The 20,261-nt window shown below is 34.0% G+C and overlaps 1 protein-coding gene across 2 annotated transcripts; it reads left to right on the forward strand.

Annotated features, from left to right (window-relative positions):
• The first annotated feature begins 1,701 nt into the window (after positions 1-1,701).
• On the forward strand, positions 1,702-19,802 carry LOC138331047 (fructose-bisphosphate aldolase-like). 2 transcript variants are annotated; one of them, XM_069278504.1, is made up of 9 exons: positions 1,709-1,860; positions 6,447-6,488; positions 8,114-8,234; positions 8,608-8,874; positions 9,111-9,271; positions 12,745-12,828; positions 13,128-13,302; positions 16,692-16,891; positions 17,800-19,802. In XM_069278504.1, exons 3-9 carry the CDS (start codon positions 8,123-8,125, stop codon positions 17,890-17,892), a joined length of 1,092 nt encoding a protein of 363 aa, XP_069134605.1. In that variant the 5' UTR covers positions 1,709-1,860; positions 6,447-6,488; positions 8,114-8,122; the 3' UTR covers positions 17,893-19,802. The 2 variants fall into 2 exon arrangements, with proteins under 2 accessions (XP_069134604.1, XP_069134605.1); XM_069278503.1 differs by lacking the exon at positions 6,447-6,488 and having other exon boundaries at positions 1,702-1,860.
• The last annotated feature ends 459 nt before the right edge of the window (positions 19,803-20,261 follow it).

The following is a 20,261-nucleotide window of genomic DNA, read 5'->3' on the forward strand; positions in this document are numbered from 1 at the left end:
ATCTAATAAAAATTAGACTTGGAATTCTGCTCCACTACGATGCTTTACGATACACTCCTAGGGTCACCTCAGCATGACCCATATTATGAGCCCATCAGCATGTCACCTATGAAATCTTTTTTTGGTGTGATCGAATTTTTCGGAAGTATAAATGGCTCCTAGTGCTTGCCAGAACCAGGTGCTGTTAGATCTTGTATTGGAGCGTATCATATAACATGTAGTGGAGCCTTGTAAATAATAAAGAGTTATTATCACAATTTTGTCTTTAATAATGAACATTTTGCCCATGCCAAACTGGTACTGTCCGCGCCGTCATATCAGCGCCCGGGCTGGTGTCACATTATGACGTCATAATTTGATATCAGCTCATCAGTTATAAGCCTGGTAGTCAGGTGGCTACATGTATGTAATTCCGTGGGGTTTTCGTGATGAAGTTTGACACTATATATCAAAATGTTCAGAAGGCCACCCCCTCTTTCAAAACAATGATGGTGTCAATGTTTTTGACCATGTGAAGAGGTCAAGGTCAAGGGTCAAAGTTCAAATGGTTTATAAGCTGAAAAAATGGCAAAAAACTGGCGGGAGTGAGATTATAATTTGACTTTTAGAGCGCCTTACTTGATTTTTCTTCTTCAATATATGCCATATGTTTCATTTATTCACTAAAGACTTTTTTGTTAGTTCATAATGGTAATGAAAAAAGTCAGATGGAGTTAAGGTCAAAGGTCATACTAGTTAGTGTCTTTCATACCCAAATGAAATTAAAAAATAGTGACATCAATGCTTACATATATTACAGCAAAATATTGAAGTACCAAATGTACAAAAATATATAACATATGGATGATACCGCCATTACAGACGATTTGTTTAGAAAATTATCAAAATTAAACCCCATAACAACTGACTTTATACCCTAGCAACAGAAAACCAATCTCATTTCGACCACAATAAACAGACTTTTTCAAAAGTAAATTTCTTGGAAACGCAATCATAGTTGGTATTGAACATCATATCAATGTGTTGGCATATCTGCGCTAAAAAATCGTAAAATAATAATCTGCAGTCAGGCATCCATTTTTCATCAAATAACCAATCAAAATATGCTGTTTTCATAACTTTTTAAAAAGGATTCTTGCATGATTTTTACCTATATTTAATATATATTACGCCTAAATATCAAAAATTATGTGCCAAATTTACAAATATATAATACACATGGTTGATAGCCCCATTACATGCGATTTATCTAGAAAATTATCAAAATTAAACCCCCTAGCAACTGATTTTATACCCTAGCAACTGAACACCAATCTTCATTTCGACCACAAAAAAAACCCAGACTTTTTCAAATGTAAATATTTTTTTTTTCTTTCAAATTTGCATTTTTAGAACATTTCGCTTGGCGAAAATGGGGGGGGGACATATTTATTAGGCGAAAAAATTAATTTAAAAAGCCTAATAATATAGGCAGGTTTAGCGGACCATAGATCTACATGAAGTATACATGTACATAAAAGTTTCTGATATTAGAGACTTTTACAATTTTGAATTGAAATTAATTCATTGGTTTGTACGTCCAAGTTCTGTGCGAAAAGCCAAGGCGATCGGGAACCTTTGGTCCTTTCCGCAAAGAAGATTCCCGATTGTCTCAGCTGTTAAGTCAGGGTGAAGGTTGCAAATCGACCAATCAACTGATAGCTGCGAGACACACCTCCACATCAGCACACGTACTACCCAAGCCGAAAGTAAACAACTCTGTTCCGGGATCACTGAAGAACAACACAAGTTGCATGAAGGCATTGCACGACTCTACTATCAAACCCCTATCTTTCACATCTGTAAATAAGTCGGAAACAGGTAAGTAAACCTTATAATATGGAAACAAGCTAGATCTGCATACCCGATCGGGAGGCCACGTTCACTCTTCGAACGACTAGCCAGGTCTTGATCTTATTATAAACGAATCGAAGCAGACCTACAACTGTACATACATACACATCGTCACATTTAGGTCTATATGTCCTTGATGAGATCCGATACACTTTAATTCGGCCAATATCTCTTTTCCGGTTAAGATATTGAATTGACTGGCTAGAGCAGTAACTAAAAATTCAGTTTGAACTTTGGACCCAAGGCTGCATGAGTTTTTTTTACTTTTTAGTGATACGTGGTTCAGATTGGACCACAAAAATATATCAAAATGGCCGAATGCAATAAATTGATTTAAAATTTACAACAATATATGTAATAACAGCTATTTTTTAAAACAATGCAACCTAAAAATTAATTCACCACATATACAAGAACAAGCATATAAAGTCTACTTAGTAACCCCCTATGAAGAAATTAAAGGTTGATTTTTGCATATTTCGACCTGTTCTTTCTGATGATATAGTCAGAGTTTTGATGTTTTGAATATCAAAGAATTTGGATTTGCTAAAATGGGGGTTCAAATTCAGGAGTCACCCCTAAAAATAGGGTGTGTTAGCAAGTATGTGTTTAAAATAAAAGTTATTTGATAAATAGAATCTTACACTCGTTTCTATGTGATATGAAATTGATCAAACTAATGTATATTAGGGAAAAAATTTCAAAAATAAAGAGACTAATAATATAGGTAGGTTTAGCGGACTAATCAAATTAGTGAACTTGTTTGATAAATTTCTTATCACATAGCCACACATGTAAGATCCTCTATGTCCTTAACTCCCAATGGCCAGTACAGGACATTACTTTAGCATGTGTACTGCATTCAGTAGGCAAATATTTGGAAGTATGAATGCCAAAATGCAACTGGACAGTGGCAAATTTAATGAAGCGCACAAATGATTTATGTTTAATTTGCCACTGTCCATTTGGCATCCATACTCCAATAAATGCCAACTGAATGCAGTTCAATGCTTATATTTACATTTGATAACAGTTTTATGTTGAAATTTTGCATCTATAATGAATATAGAATTTATTATTATCAAAGACAGAACAGCCATTTGTACAGCCATCTTCCGTGATCCCCACACAACAATTGTGACACGAGACAAAATAATAATGATGTCATAATATCTGGATGGCAGTTCATAGACAGATGAATGTCAAATGTGTGTGCTTGTTAATTAAATAAGGTTTTATAGTGGGGCTGCAGTGAAATGAATATGTAACTCAATATAATGCATTATATACGATGGATCACACATATCATTAGATACGATGGATCACACATATCATTTTATTACATAATTTGTTTACACCAATCTATATATGAAGAAATATAATAATTTCAACTATTACACCGACCGTTCACTAAAACCTTGTTAGATTGCACGGTTCGAAGTTATATTGCATGCTTCCATGGAACACAGTTATGGATACTGTTTACCACCACAAGCATAGATTTTGTGATTTTGGCTTGGTTTTTGAGGTGCCCATTAGAGCCAAGACGACATTTCGACCGGACAGGGAAATGTCTACCTAGCATATTTTTGGTAAATTTCCCAGATTCATCAAGCCATAACTTCGTCAATACTTGGCCAATTTTGTTCATCAAGCACTCAATGGAAAGATAAATTATTTCTCTCTAAGGTAAGATATCCGTCAATGTTGTGTAGAACCCATTTATTAAAATAATCACAGTTTTAAAAACATAGGTCCGTTTTTCTCGACCGCCGAGTTCATACCCCTGATACTATAATATATATATATATGTATACTGTTAGTTTAAAAAAGTGGTGCCAGGTCCCTGTGGGTTTTAAAAATGGAAAAAGTATTATTTTTTTAGAATTTCTGTGTGAATTTAAAAAAATATTAATAATAAAAAATTATCAGTAGTAACTGAATTTAAATAAATAAAATTAAAAAGAAATTTACTTTTTTTCTCTCTCAGATTAAATTACATTTTGAATACTACTGTAACGATTCTGTTTTTTTTTTATTAATTTAGTGCTTGTAAATTTAAGAACTGTATCTAAGTTAACTATCCGTTATTGTGAAAGATTATTAAAAAGCCCATTCTAATATTTCGAACAATAAAACTGCTCCAGAACTGGGTGTATATAGGGATGCAACTACTTTTGCAAAACCACACATTCCATTATTTCAGTAAAATTCAATATGAATGCAGAATTTCATCATAAAAAAACAGATATTTAATTTATTCATATATGTCGCGCGTATACTTCCCTCTTTTGAGACCAAAATCCCTTAAAATGGTTATCAATCTCCCTTTCCACCCCTAGAAAAATATGGCATGTATGCGTCATAATAACGTAAGTCACTGTTACTCGCAATTCCTCAGAAGTTTTCTACAAAACTAAACAACAACAGTTAGGTGTTCCTAAAGCCGTGCAATATAACATCTCGAACCGTGCAATATAACGTTTCCATGGAAGCGTGCAATATAACTTAGAACAGTGCAATATAACAAGGTTTTATTAATATCATTATATACAATGGATCACACATACCATTATATACAATGGATAACACATATCATTATATACAATAGATCACACATATCATTATATACAATTGATCACACATATTCTTATATACGATGGATCACACATATCATTTTATTACATAATTTGTTTACACCAATCTATATATGAAGAAATATAATATTTTCAACTATTACACCGACCGTTCAATAAAACCTTGTTATATTGCACGGTTCGAAGTTATATTGCACGCTCCCATGGAAACGTTATATTGCACGGTTCAAGATGTTATATTGCACGGCTTTAGGAACACCTCGCTGTTATTGTCTAGTTTTGTAGAAAACCTCAGAGGAATCGCGCGTAACAGTGAGTTACTTTTTTATGACGTCACAAAGGTTCACGTTCAATTTCGCGCTAGCTTTATAGATCTCGAAACAAGCACGTCATGTAGATGTTTATCGAGTAGAGGACGGACACGGCGAATGTATTAGATCAAAAGGCTGCATGCAGGTCTAATATTGTTAAAAAAGACAATAAGACATCCAAACCGGAGTTACAACGTGACGTACGTGGTTTATATGTCAATCTTCAATAGGATTTGAAGCTTTTCCATACGGTACGGTGCTGATGATTTTGTTAAGTGATTGTCATATTCATTTTATAATAATATTCAACTGAAAAACTGGTGATTATGTAATAAAACAAATATTTCATGGGTTACTGTGCTCTAGTTCATAATATTTACCCCTCGGTGATGGTAATCAACAAATATTATATTGCACTCGGCCTTCGGCCTCGTGCAATATAACATTTGTTGATTACCACCACCTCGGGTTAAATATTATGAACTAGAGCACAGTAGGCCATGAAATATTTGTATAATATACAATTGATCACACATACCATTATATACGATGGATCACACATATCATTATATACAATTGATCACACATATCATTATATACAATAGATCACACATATCATTATATACGATGGATCACACATATCATTATATATGATGGATCACACATACCATTATATACAATGGATCACACATATCATTATATACAATAGATCACACATATCATTATATACAATGGATCACACATATCATTATATATGATGGATCACACATAGGTTACTCCCAGGTTGTTAAACTCTAATAGCAGTATTAGGGGAAATTAGGGGCACCTGTAGGGTAAATCAGGTTTTAGTGTAAGGGATACCTGTAGGGTAAATCAGGTTTAAGTATTAGGGGCACATGTAGGGTAAATCAGGTTTTATTATTAGGGGACCAGTAGGGTAAATCAGGTTTTAGTATTAGGGGCACCTGTAGGGTAAATCAGATTTTAGTATTAGGGGCAGCTGTAGGGTAAATCAGGTTTTAGTGTAAGGGATACCTGTAGGGTAAATCAGGTTTTAGTATTAGGGGCACCTGTAGGGTAAATCAGGTTTTAGTATTATGGGCACCTGTAGGATAAATGGATACCTGTAGGGTAAATCAGGTTTTAGTGTAAGGGATACCTGTAGGGTAAATCATGTTTTATTATTAGGGGCACCTGTAGGGTAAATCAGGTTTTAGTATTATGGGCACCTGTAGGGTAAATGGATACCTGTAGGGTAAATCAGGTTTTAGTGTTAGGGATACCTGTAGGGTAAATCAGGTTTTAGTGTAAGAGATACCTGTAGGATAAATCAGGTTTTAGTATTATAGGTATATAATATAGTATATAGGTTTTAGGGTAAATCTGGCTGTAATATTAGGGGCACCTGTAGGGTAAATCTGGTTGTAATATTAAGGACACCTGTAGGGTAAATCTAGTTGTAATATTAGGGGCACCTGTAGGGTAAATCTGGTTGTAATATTAAGGACACCTGTAGGGTAAATCTAGTTGTAATATTAGGGGCACTGGTAGAGTAAATCTGGTTGTTATATTAGGGGCACTGGTAGGGTAATTATTCTGGTTATCTTATCAATTTGTCCTTGGTCTGTTCTACTTGCGAGATCAGGCCAAGACTGGTGGACAGTGACAGGGTCGTCCTACAAACCAAGTAAGTATAAGCATGGCGAGTGTTACATCTGTAATACTCAAAATAGCATTGATCATTTAGGGAAATGTTAAAGATAATGAAGTTGTCTATAAATGGCTACGACTGTGTCACACAGATATCATATGTTAAAGATAATGAAGTTGTCCTTCTCTATAAATGGCTACGACTGTGTCACACAGATATCATAGGTTTCCCTGTAACACATGTGTACCAGTACATAAAATGATTAATCAGTTGACAACATAATTCAAATTTGGTACTCCAAAATTCTTTTGTTTAGAATTAGGAATCATTCCTAGTATTCTGTTACAGACAGCTTGTATGGTATAATGATAGGTGAGTCCTGTGTAAATAAATGTTTATATGATTGACTTGCTGACGTGACACTGTGTGGCTAGCTAGGTTATACCCAAGGTTGCTTGTGTATATGTAATTTTCTTAAAACATGTATTAATCTTCATGTACTAATGTCAAAGTGATATCCTGTTCATAATTCACCAACCTACCCTATCCCTTTACAGGATACAGGTGTGTATGACAGTGTATGTGAACTGATGCATGGAGCTATAAAATACCAGTCCTTATCAGGCTCATCATGTACTGTACAAGTCTACCTAGCTCAGATTGATTTAGCACTTAGTCATTTGTACAGCTGTAAATACACAACATTTTGATTTTCTAACATTTGATACAGTTAATGTTAAATGGTTCTGTATCTGCCTGAAGTAGGGTTATGTTTACTTAGTGTTAAAACAAGGGCCGATATTGTGCTGAATCAGGGGGCATGTATTGTGTTGAATCAAGGGGTCTATATTGTGCTGAATCAGGGCCTGTATTGTGTTGAATCAAGGGGCATGTATTGTGTCGAATCAAGGGGCATGTATTGTGTTGAATCAAGGGGTCTATATTGTGCTGAATCAGGGCCTGTATTGTGTTGAATCAAGGGGCATGTATTGTGTTGAATCAAGGGGTCTATATTGTGCTGAATCACGGGGCCTATATTGTGTTGAATCAAGGGCTATATATTGTGTTGAATCAAGAGGCCTATATTGTGTTGAATCAAGAGGCCTATATCGTGTTGAATCAAGAGGCCTATATTGTGTTGAATCAAGAGGCCTATATTGGGTTGAATCAATGGGCCTATATATATTGTGTTGAATCAAGGGGCCTATATTATGTTGAATCAAGTGGCCTATATATATTGTGTTGAATCAAAGGGGCCTATATTATGTTGAATCAATGGGCCTATATATATTGTGATAAATCAGGTGTGCTGGATCAAGTGGCCTATATTGTGTTGAATCAAGGGGCCTGTAAAGGGTTGTATCAAGGTGCCTCTATTGTATTGAATCAAGGAGTATGATTTATATTGAATCAATCTTTCCATATTATCCTGGTAATGAGGGTTCTGCATTGTGTTGAATATTTTTCAGTTTATATTATAGAGGACCTTATATAGACACTGTGATATGTATAAGGTCACTGATTCAGGTCATTGATTTGGGTCACTGATTCAAGTCACTGATTTGGGTCACTGATTCGGGTCATTGATTTGGGTCACTGATTCGGGTCATTGATTCGGGTCATTGATTCAGGTCACTGATGATAAGATTTTGTTTTTGCAGATTAGCATTATGCCTACCTTTCCTCAGTACCTAACAGAAGCCCAGGAAAATGAGCTGAGGGCAACTGCAAACGCAATAGTTGCTCCTGGAAAAGGAATCTTAGCTGCCGATGAATCAACAGGTAAGTTGTTAATTAGCAATGGAAGGTGTGAGCTGATGAGTTTACAGGTAAACTGCAGGGTTAAACCCAGTTAATAGTTTGAGGAATACCTGAAATTTACAGGGACATAATCGGGACCATGGGTTCACTTTGATGATGGAGAGTTTTAGAGAATTTAACGGGGTTGTACTGTTTTTTTCATAAGCTAACAAATCCATTGGTAAGTTTACCTGTGACTTGGATTTTTTTTATTTTTTTTGAAGATTCATGATGTTGATTAATCTTGTTAAGTAAATTACCCTTTCGCAACCTATCAAAGTATCTTTTCAAAATTTCAATTAAATATAATAATCCTTTTATGATGCATTATGTATATCTAATAACTTTACCACAGGAACGATCGGGAAACGATTTGCAACCATCAATGTAGAAAACAATGAAGATAACAGACGTCAGTATCGTGAGTTATTGTTTACGGCTGACAAGACTCTAGCCAATAACATTGGAGGTGTGATTCTCTTCCACGAAACATTCTACCAGACTACTAGTAAGGGCGTCTCCATGGTGAAGGCTCTCCAGGATATGGGCATCATCCCAGGAATCAAGGTGGACAAGGGCATGGTACCACTGGCAGGAACAGATGGAGAGTCGACAATTCAAGGTAGATAACTTTATATATCTAAATGCTGTAGTTGATCCAATTATGACAAGGGCATGGTCCCACTCGCAGGAACAGACAGAGAGTCAACAATTCAAGATAGATTACTCTATAATACTAAATACTGTAGTTGATCTCATTATTTTACAGTGAAACTAAAAATCATTTTTCAAAACAAATCAAACTTAGGCAAATAGATTTGTTCTGTAATTATTTTAAGGGTCTTTGATGTTATACAGGGTTGGATGGCCTTGGGGAGAGATGTGCACAGTACTATAAAGATGGCGCTCGGTTTGCAAAATGGAGGTGTGTTCTGAAAATTGGTAAAGAAACACCTTCATATCAGGCCATGTTTGAAAACGGAAATGTTCTCGCCCGCTATGCTAGTATCTGTCAACAGGTAAGCATCAGGATTATAAATTATGTGTAGTAGTTATCAGACAGGAGTCTGTCACCATTTTATAGGGAGAAACTATAAACCACTTTACCATTATTATGTATTGTGATTACTTGATGTGGTTGTAATTGTTATCTAAGTTTGAGTTTGATCTAATTGGTAAATTGATCTTAATGGTAATCTTATCTTTTGAATCTGATGTGATTGGTTATTTTATCTTATTGGTAATTTTATATTAATGGTAATTTTATATTAATGGTAATTTTATATTGATGGTAATTTTATGTTGATGGTAATTTTATGTCAATGGTAATTTTATCTTAATTGTAATTTTATATTAATGGTAATTTTATATTAATAGTAATTTTATTTTAATGGTAATTTTATATTAATGGTACATTGTATGTTATAGTATACATTAATAGTATGTATTATAGTATTACTATATTAATAGTAATTTTATATTAATGGTAATTTTATCTTATTTGTAATTTTATATTAATAGTAATTTTATCTTATTTGTAATTTTATATTAATAGTAATTTTATATTAATGGTAATGTTATATTAATGGTAATTTTATCTTATTTGTAATTTTATATTAATAGTAATTTTATATTAATGGTAATTTTATATTAATGGTAATTTCATATTAATGGTAATTTCATATTAATGGTCATGTTGCTTTAGAAATAATCCGTGATTTTCTATTTTATACCAAGTTAAGCCGATACATTTATCTCTACTGAGCCCAATGTTTGCTATATCTGTGTTACAAGTTAAGCCGATACATTTATCTCTACTGAGCCCAATGTTTGTTATATCTGTGTTACAAGTTAAGCCGATACATTTTCTCTACAGAGCCAAATGTTTGCTATATCTGTGTTACAAGTTAAGCCGATACATTTATCTCTACTGAGCCCAATGTTTGCTATATCTGTGTTACAAGTTAAGCCGATACATTTATCTCTACTGAGCCCAATGTTTGCTATATCTGTGTTACAAGTTAAGCTGATACATTTATCTCTACTGAGCCCAATGTTTGTTATATCTGTGTTACAAGTTAAGCCGATACATTTATCTCTACTGAGGCCAATGTTTGCTATATCTGTGTTACAAGTTTAGCTGATACATTTATCTCTACTGAGCCCAATGTTTGTTATATCTGTGTTACAAGTTAAGCCGATACATTTATCTCTACTGAGCCCAATGTTTGCTATATCTGTGTTACAAAGTAAGCTGATACATTTATCTCTACTGAGGCCAATGTTTGCTATATCTGTGTTACAAGTTAAGCCGATATATTTATCTCTACTGAGCCCAATGTTTGTTATATCTGTGTTACAAGTTAAGCCGATACATTTATCTCTACAGAGCCCAATGTTTGCTATATCTGTGTTACAAGTTAAGCCGATACATTTATCTCTACAGAGCCCAATGTTTGCTATATCTGTGTTACAAGTTAAGCTGATACATTTATCTCTACTGAGGCCAATGTTTGCTATATCTGTGTTACAAGTTAAGCCGATACATTTATCTCTACAGAGCCCAATGTTTGTTATATCTGTGTTACAAGTTAAGCCGATACATTTATCTCTACTGAGCCCAATGTTTTTATATCTGTGTTACAAGTTAAGCCGATACATTTATCTCTACAGAGCCCAATGTTTGTTATATCTGTGTTACAAGTTAAGCCGATACATTTATCTCTACAGAGCCCAATGTTTGCTATATCTGTGTTACAAGTTAAGTCGATACATTTATCTCTACTGAGCCCAATGTTTGTTATATCTGTGTTACAAGTTAAGCCGATACATTTATCTCTACTGAGCCCAATGTTTGTTTTATCTGTGTTACAAGTTAAGCTGATACATTTATCTCTACTGAGCCCAATGTTTGTTATATCTGTGTTACAAGTTAAGCCGATACATCTATCTCTACTGAGCCCAATGTTTGCTATATCTGTGTTACAAGTTTAGCTGATACATTTATCTCTACTGAGCCCAATGTTTGTTATATCTGTGTTACAAGTTAAGCCGATACATTTATCTCTACAGAGCCCAATGTTTGCTATATCTGTGTTACAAGTTAAGCTGATACATTTATCTCTACTGAGCCCAATGTTTGTTATATCTGTGTTACAAGTTAAGCCGATACATTTATCTCTACTGAGCCCAATGTTTGCTATATCTGTGTTACTAGTTAAGCCGATACATTTATCTCTACAGAGCCCAATGTTTGCTATATCTGTGTTACAAGTTAAGCTGATATATTTATCTCTACTGAGCCCAATGTTTGTTATATCTGTGTTACAAGTTAAGCCGATACATTTATCTCTACTGAGCCCAATGTTTGTTATATCTGTGTTACAAGTTAAGCTGATACATTTATCTCTACTGAGGCCAATGTTTGCTATATCTGTGTTACAAGTTAAGCCGATACATCTATCTCTACTGAGCCCAATGTTTGCTATATCTGTGTTACAAGTTTAGCTGATACATTTATCTCTACTGAGCCCAATGTTTGTTATATCTGTGTTACTAGTTAAGCCGATACATTTTTCTCTACTGAGCCCAATGTTTGTTATATCTGTGTTACAAGTTAAGCTGATACATTTATCTCTACTGAGGCCAATGTTTGCTATATCTGTGTTACAAGTTAAGCCGATACATTTATATCTCTACTGAGCCCAATGTTTGCTATATCTGTGTTACAAGTTAAGCTGATACATTTATCTCTACTGAGCCCAATGTTTGCTATATCTGTGTTACAAGTTAAGCCGATACATTTATCTCTACTGAGCCCAATGTTTGCTATATCTGTGTTACAAGTTAAGCCGATACATTTATCTCTACAGAGCCCAATGTTTGTTATATCTGTGTTACAAGTTAAGCCGATACATTTATCTCTACTGAGGCCAATGTTTGTTATATCTGTGTTACAAGTTAAGCCGATACATTTATCTCTACTGAGCCCAATGTTTGCTATATCTGTGTTACAAGTTAAGCCGATACATTTATCTCTACTGAGCCCAATGTTTGTTATATCTGTGTTACAAGTTAAGCCGATACATTTATCTCTACAGAGCCCAATGTTTGTTATATCTGTGTTACAATGTTGGGTTGTGACTTCAGTTATCTATGATATCATAGTCGTAGCGTTCCTCGATTGTCAGGTGGTGTTGTAGATCTGTTTGGTTAAGACTGACATCTTTATAATGGACAATTACCGTTTTTTTTTTCATCTGCTCAATAAAAGTATAAGTTATCATATTTTGTACATTCATTGGTGTGTAACATACATTAGACTACTCCTATAACTTGATAGGTCACTGGTCAGCCTTATTGGAAATTATTTTGTTGACTGTAAACAGAAGTCTCTCGCCGTGCTCTACCTGTAACATTGTTTTCTGTGTACAATCATAATTTTTCCTTAAGATTTTCTCTGAGATTATTTATCCACTTCTCTCCCCAACAGAATGGACTCGTGCCCATTGTGGAGCCAGAAGTATTGTGTGATGGCGACCATGATCTGGAAACGGCACAAAAAGTTACAGAGCAGGCAAGTTAACAATGTCTATTTATGTGGATACAGGAACGTGCATGTTTTTAAAAGATTTCTCGTCACTCGGGTCTTATACCCCCTTGCTTCGCTCGGGAGTAATGAATCCTTTATTACTGGAATGCCATGCAACATTTATAGGGTTCAGCGATGTCCCCTATTAATGGAGTTATAAAAAGATTTGGGGGAGGGGGTATTAGTTGTCCACTCAGTTCTTGTATTGACCAGGGTTACAAAGTTTTATCGATTAAGAAAGTAATAATTGGATCAGTAGGTGTAAAACAATCAATCTAATTCAGGTCCTGGCCTTCACATACAAAGCTCTTTCTGATCATCATGTTTACCTGGAAGGGACACTCCTTAAACCAAACATGGTGACCGCTGGTCAGTCCTGTCCAAAGAAATACACACCTAAGGATAATGCTCAAGCCACTGTTCAAGCCCTCAGTCGGGCTGTGCCAGCTGCTGTTCCAGGTAATCTATTGAATTTTTTTGATATTTTAATCTTGATGAATTATACTGATTGTCTCTTCTTGTTGTAATATGTTGATTATCTCCCCTTAGTTCGATGTATTAATTATCTCCCCTTGTTCTGATGTGTAGACTATGTCCCCTTGTTGTAAGGTAGCAAACCAGAGAAGAACAGCCTGGCCACGGTCTATATTTTTATTAAGTGGGGAGCCCCTGTTTTGAGCCATGCATAAACAATTAAAAATCAAATATATTCTGAAATTGGTACATCCAATATGGAGGGTTTGATATAAGTTTCATTTTTTTCAAAAATAAACATAACAAAAATGGGTTAGAGATTACAATTCTGGGCTCCTCCGGAAGTGCGTCTTGACCGGAAATGCTAGCTTTACTTGAAGGAAAATCCATGGCGCGGGTTTAGGCAAAAATATTGAAAAATCCACCTAATCGACCTATGAAATAAATTAGCTTATTTTGCCATTGTGATAGAAGTGCTCAATTTAATGTAGGTCTTAAGAAAAAAATTGAGTACAATTTTCTGCATTTTTGGACTAAAAATCATGATATTTTGCAGTTTTTCAGGTATTTTTTTGTTGTTACCATGGTATTCACATGCATGAATAAGCGCAGAATATGGCCAAATCTGTATCAAAATATCAAATTGTAATTGCAAAAGTTATGCTGATTAATTATATATATACTTTTGTACAGGTATTTTATACAGTTAAATGACTATATCTATATTTCCAAGGCATGCACCTTAATTTCATAGATTGTCCAAATCTACTGTTTTCTGCTACCTTATACTGCATGGAAAAAGAGGTTTTCGAAGGAAGTGCATTGTCGGTTGTAAATAAGCAGCGCCTCTGTTCATTATAGCTGGGAACCTCAAGAAAACAGGTCATAGACAGGGAGAAATCATGATTTTCACATGGGATGGGTAAGGGGAGGTAATTGGCTTATTTGCTCATTTTCATGGCATGTATACATGCTTATTGTTAAATAATTTGGCTAAAATTCATTTTGCTTTCATTTGTTTGAAAACTAACTCATTATAACTTATTGGATGTTATACAACCCATATTGAATGAATTCTGATTATTTTAACTTGATTTATTGCCCGGTATCCATGGAAACTTAGAGCAATAGTGTTATTTTGTGATTTTCTCTGTAAAAACACTATTTAACTTGTCTTGATCTCAAAAATGCATGTATTTGTCAGAAATTGAGTGTGCGGCAAGGCCGGTATTGTCTATTATTACCAATTTCTTAATTATATGAGGAAAAACAGTCTATTTTTGATAAAATAGGGATGGCGAAGACTTTTACAGATTATTCATGAAAATGCTTATTTCCAGGGTAAGAATACAAAACCATAATGTCATATACATGAAATTTCCAAATCCTTGATGTCATGTCATTATTTAGATATCAGTTTATCTGTTGTAGAGCAACAGTATAAGTAGGGTTTCTGACCTTATTTGTGACGTCATTGAGTATTTATGACGTCATATATACACACTGATAATGTCATGGTTACTGATGACGTCATAGTAATTATGACGTCATACAGCAGGGTCAATATTGATGAAATCCTTGTTTTTTCCACTGCATGTCATAGAGAGAATCTCAAAATAACACATTCAATATTCAAATCCATTTTATTTCAGTAAATGACAGAGTTATAGGACTTTTAATTTTTAAAATTACCTCCCCTTGTTGCTTGTTTGAGAGGAAAATCAATCAAAATGTACCATTCAGGGAAATTGGCAGTACTCGGTGACTATTAAAGATACGCGTTAACTGGATATGTCATTTTGTTCGTCGCATCATGTTCAAGACAATATTTGGGTTTTCGAGAAGCTTAGAAAGTTATAACTTCTTGCATAAGGTAGCAAACCAGAGAAGAACAGCCTGGCCACGGTCTATATTGTTATTAAGTGGGGAGCCCCTGTTTTGAGCCATGCATAATTAAAAATCAAATATATTCTGAAATTGGTACATCCAATATGGAGGGTTTGATATAAGTTTCATTTTTTTTCAAAAATAAACATAACAAAAATGGGTTAGAGATTACAATTCTGGGCTCCTCCGGAAGTGCGTCTTGACCGGAAATGCTAGCTTTACTTGAAGGAAAATCCATGGCGCGGGTTTAGGCAAAAATATTGAAAAATCCACCTATGAAATAAATTAGCTTATTTTGGCATTGTGATAGAAGTGCTCAATTTAAGGTAGGTCTTAAGAAAAAAATTGAGTACAATTTTCTGCAATTTTGGACTAAAAATCATGATATTTTGCAATTTTTCAGGTATTTTTTTGTTGTTACCATGGTATTCACATGCATGAATAAGCGCAGAATATGGCCAAATCTGTATCAAAATATCAAATTGTAATTGCAAAAGTTGTGCTGATTAATTATATATATACTTTTGTACAGGTATTTTTTACAGTTAAATGACTATATCTATATTTCTAAGGCATGCACCTTAATTTCATAGATTGTCCAAATCTACTGTTTTCTGCTACCTAATATGTTGATTATCTCCCCTTGTTATGATGTGTAGATTATGTCCCCTTGTTGTAAAATGTTGATTATCCCCCTTAGTTCGATGTATTGATTATGTCCCCTTGTTATGTTGTGTAGATTATGTCCCCTTGTTTTAATATGTTGATTATCTCCCCTTGTTGTGATGTGTAGATTATGTCCCCTTGTTGTAATATGTTGATTATCTCCCCTTGTGATGATGTGTAGATTATGTCCCCTTGTTTTAATATGTTGATTATCTCCCCATGTTATGATGTGTAGATTATGTCCCCTTGTTGTAATATGTTGATTATCCCCCTCAGTTCGATGTATTGATTATGTCCCCTTGTTATGTTGTGTAGATTATGTCCCCTTGTTTTAATATGTTGATTATCTCCCCTTGTTGTGATGTGTAGATTATGTCCCCTTGTTGTAATATGTTGATTATCCCCCTCAGTTCGATGTATTGATTATGTCCCCTTGTTATGTTGTGTAGATTATGTCCCCTTGTTTTAATATGTTGATTATCTCCCCTTGTTGTGATGTGTAGATTATGTCCCCTTGTTGTAATATGTTGATTATCCCCCTCAGTTCGATGTATTGATTATGTCCCCTTGTTGTGATGCGAGGTAATTATCATCTTTATCTGCTTCAGACACAGTAAAATTGTTAAAATACTCAATTTAGGTCCTTTTCTAGCAATGTTGATGCAGAATTTTCCATATAGTTTGATAATATCAATGGGAAAACTTATTAACCCTGTAAAACATTCAAGGTAAAGGATCTTATTTTTTCCAAGCATCATGATCATCTTACAGATGCTCAGACTGAGATAAAAGGATGTGAAATTTTCTTTTTTTTATTGTAGGCATAACATTTTTATCTGGCGGTCAGTCTGAAGTATGTGCCACAGAAAACCTAAATGCCATTAATCTTTACCAGGGACGAAAGCCATGGGCCCTGAGTTTCTCCTTTGGCCGCGCCCTCCAGGCCAGCGTCCTTAAAGCTTGGCAGGGACAAGAAGCTAATGTGGCCAATGCTCAAGCTACACTTATCAACAGAGCCAAGGTAAGTAAATGCAGATAACACTTATTTGACAGACGTTACCATTTATTGAATATGACCGTATTTATGCCCGTCACGCAGCCCATGTGACCCTAGGATGTAATCATCTTAAGGAGATCATGTCAAGATGAGATGTAGTGCTAAAATGAATGACAAGCAATCAAATCGTTATGAAATCTAAGTTTTCAGCAAAATCATTCAAATTATCATCTGAACTTTTTTCAATTTTTCATGTTTTATGAACTCAAATTCACAAACCTATGATTTGCAGACAAAAATTGCAAAAAATATTATTTTCACTCTAATATTTTATTAGGACTAAACAGGAAAGGTATTTTTTTCCCATTGACGTTTGACCTCTAGAATCGCCCAGAAAAAATTGGATGTTCTGAATAGTATGAAATATGGTATTTTCATGCTTATTATTTTGCTTATCATTGAGTGACATAAAACATAAAATGGCTCAACGTGATACCTCTCCTTCCTGATTATCTTATTTGAAATACTTCATGGTTGACAAAAGCAATGAATGTGACTTATTTCACGTACCACGTGATACCCAATAATGTTTGTGCGGGACTGGAACGTGACTACATTTGTACATGTATTTGTAATCTTCCCGCTGAAATGACGTTAGCACTGGATATCATCTTTTGACGTCATTCCATCACCAATAGAAACTACAATAGTCCTGCACAAACATTATCTAGTATCAAGTGGTACATGAATTTTTTCCATTTTACTGGACTAGAATTCTGATGCCGTAACACCAAAGTAGTGACCAATGGGGCCAAAAGTGGTGAATTCAATTCACTGAACTATTTTGGAGCAGAGATATTCTTTGAAACTCTCAGATTATTTGATGAAAATTTTCCTGCTGAACCGTTTACTTATGTTTTATGTTTTTGTAGTTGAATGGGCTAGCCGCAATGGGTCAATACAAAGGAGAGGACGGAAGCTCAGCTGCCAGTGAATCCCTGTTTGTCCCCAAACACTCGTATTAGTTACCTCCCCTTATCAGGACAAGAGTGACATCATGGACTTTCTTTTAATTTTCTTTTTGGACGAATACAGCAAAACAATCTTCATTAGCAACAAATGCACTACAGTCCCGAAAATATGGCCTGAATGTTCAGTAGGCAAAGGGAGACAACCCATGTACTATAATGTAGCAATATCTATCAAAGGTTTTCTATTTACGGTTTTCCTTGCAATATTTTGGTGAATTTTACAGAGCCTTTGGAATTATTTTATAATGTATTTGATTAAAAAATATTTTTAATATAGAATGATTTTCAAAGAGCCCTTAAACACCTGTCAAAGCTTTAGAAATTTTTTAAGTTGATTCAGTTTATTCTGAAGATGAAATTATAAAGAAAGTGTTGGAAGCCAAAGACTTCATATGACTTGTGTTTATATATGCATTTATATATATGTAACTTGTTCAATATAGAGTTTTAATCGGAAAAATAGTTGAATAGAATGATCTCTTCTATATCGATCTTATTTCATTTTATTACTAAAATCATCCTCATTTTCATTTAACATTTGATGCTTTAATATGAGTTATTTTTTAATGGTATAATAAAATCATAGTTTTAAATGATACAAGTCTATTGATTATGTCGTAATATTTTATACTATAAATGTTTTAGGATTGATCATATTCTAACCTTATCGCACCTGTTCCGCTAAAATATGATTGTACAAATTCTGTATGCTGTTGACTTAGCAATGATTTATACGCATGAGCGAATTCACCATTCCACTAACCAGTTCAGAGCTACTCTACTAAAAATATTTTGGGGAAAAAATACACTGGAAGTGTAAAAATAAGTGTAAAATATTATGGGGGAAAAATGAGTGTATGTTTGTTGTATATAGGCTTACCTGCCAGATGGGGTCGTTTCTGTCATTTCTATTTCTAACACTCGGTGGAAGTTTTCTAATCATTATAAATAGATAGAAAAATAGCAATGCAGGTCCATTTGGTGAATGTCTTTTTTTTATAAATGTGATTTTCAGGAGCACAAGTCTAGGTTGGTTTAGACAATGTATCACTACCCAGGTTTAATACTTTATACTGATATATATTTTTACATATGAAATATTGATATAGAAATATTATTTTTCTATTTCTATGATGTTTGTTATGCAATATTGAAAGCGTTTGTGACCAAATCATCCCTTGTATAGTTTGGTGTCAGTTAAGATTTGTGTTGATATTTCTGTGTTCATCAATTGGTTCAGATTTGTTGATTTACCGGTTCAACCATTCTGGTCTATAAGTACCGATGGAGTACAACAAAGGTAATGAGATCAGAATGTAAGTAAAAATTTAATGCACAAATTGTTGAAGATCTAACTATAAAGACAACATCTAACAATAGTGTCATGCTTTACAAGAAATATTGATCCCTTACCAATTAAAGATGCTCCACCGCCGATAAATAGTATTTTTTTCACTACCAAAAACAGGAGCAGACGATTTAGTATTTTTTTTCAGTTACAAAAGTTACTTACTTTACATCGTTACTACCATTGAAAAGTTTGAGCTTCTAATTTTACTTCAAGGTGAAAATATGAAAAATAATTAATTGCATCCCGAAAAAATTCCGTGGCACTATATCATATATGGAATAAAGCACTGCTTACGAATGCACTAAAAGCAAAATAGATTTTTTTTATATTATTGTTTGTTAATTAGACATATATATACACGATTAAACACCAATTATTGTTAAAAAATTTAATATCATTTATGCTCTGTCGGCGGTGGAGCATCTTTAAGAGTTTCAAGAGCAATTCTAAAAGCTTCATTTAGAAATAAGTAAATTTTCACAATACTATACAACTTCAGACCAGCATTGTTATTTACCTAGACTAATGTACAAAAATAAAACGGGAGATTTAATCTATTGATTTTGTTGTCCTTTGTTTCCAAACTCACTGATGAAATTGATTGATAAACAGTATCAAGAATGGACAACATATCACAAGAATGGACAAAATATCACAAGAATGGACAAAATGTAACAAGAATGGACAAAATATCACAAGAATAGACAAAATGTAACAAGAATGGACAGAATATAACAAGAATGGACAAAATATAACCAGAATGGACAAAATATAATAAGAATGGACAAAATATAACAAGAATCGACAATATATAAGCAGAATGGACAAAATATAACAAGAATAGACAAAATGTAACAAGAATGGACAAAATATAACAAGAATGGACAAAATGTAACAAGAATGGACAAATTATAAAAAAAGAATGGACAAAATGTAACAAGAATGGACAAATTATAAAAAAAGAATGGACAAAATATAACAAGAATGGAAACAAGATGCCCATAGGCCTTAA

Source organism: Argopecten irradians, chromosome 9, assembly GCF_041381155.1.
Source record: "Argopecten irradians isolate NY chromosome 9, Ai_NY, whole genome shotgun sequence".
Taxonomy (NCBI): domain Eukaryota; kingdom Metazoa; phylum Mollusca; class Bivalvia; order Pectinida; family Pectinidae; genus Argopecten; species Argopecten irradians.

Coding starts and splice junctions, on each gene's coding strand:
- LOC138331047 (XM_069278503.1), top strand. CDS start 8,123: ATGCCTACCTTTCCTCAGTACCTAACAGAAGCCCAGGAAAATGAGCTG. Junction 9,272..12,744: donor ATGCTAGTATCTGTCAACAG/GTAAGCATCAGG, acceptor TCTCCCCAACAG/AATGGACTCGTGCCCATTGT. Junction 12,829..13,127: donor CACAAAAAGTTACAGAGCAG/GCAAGTTAACAA, acceptor AATCTAATTCAG/GTCCTGGCCTTCACATACAA.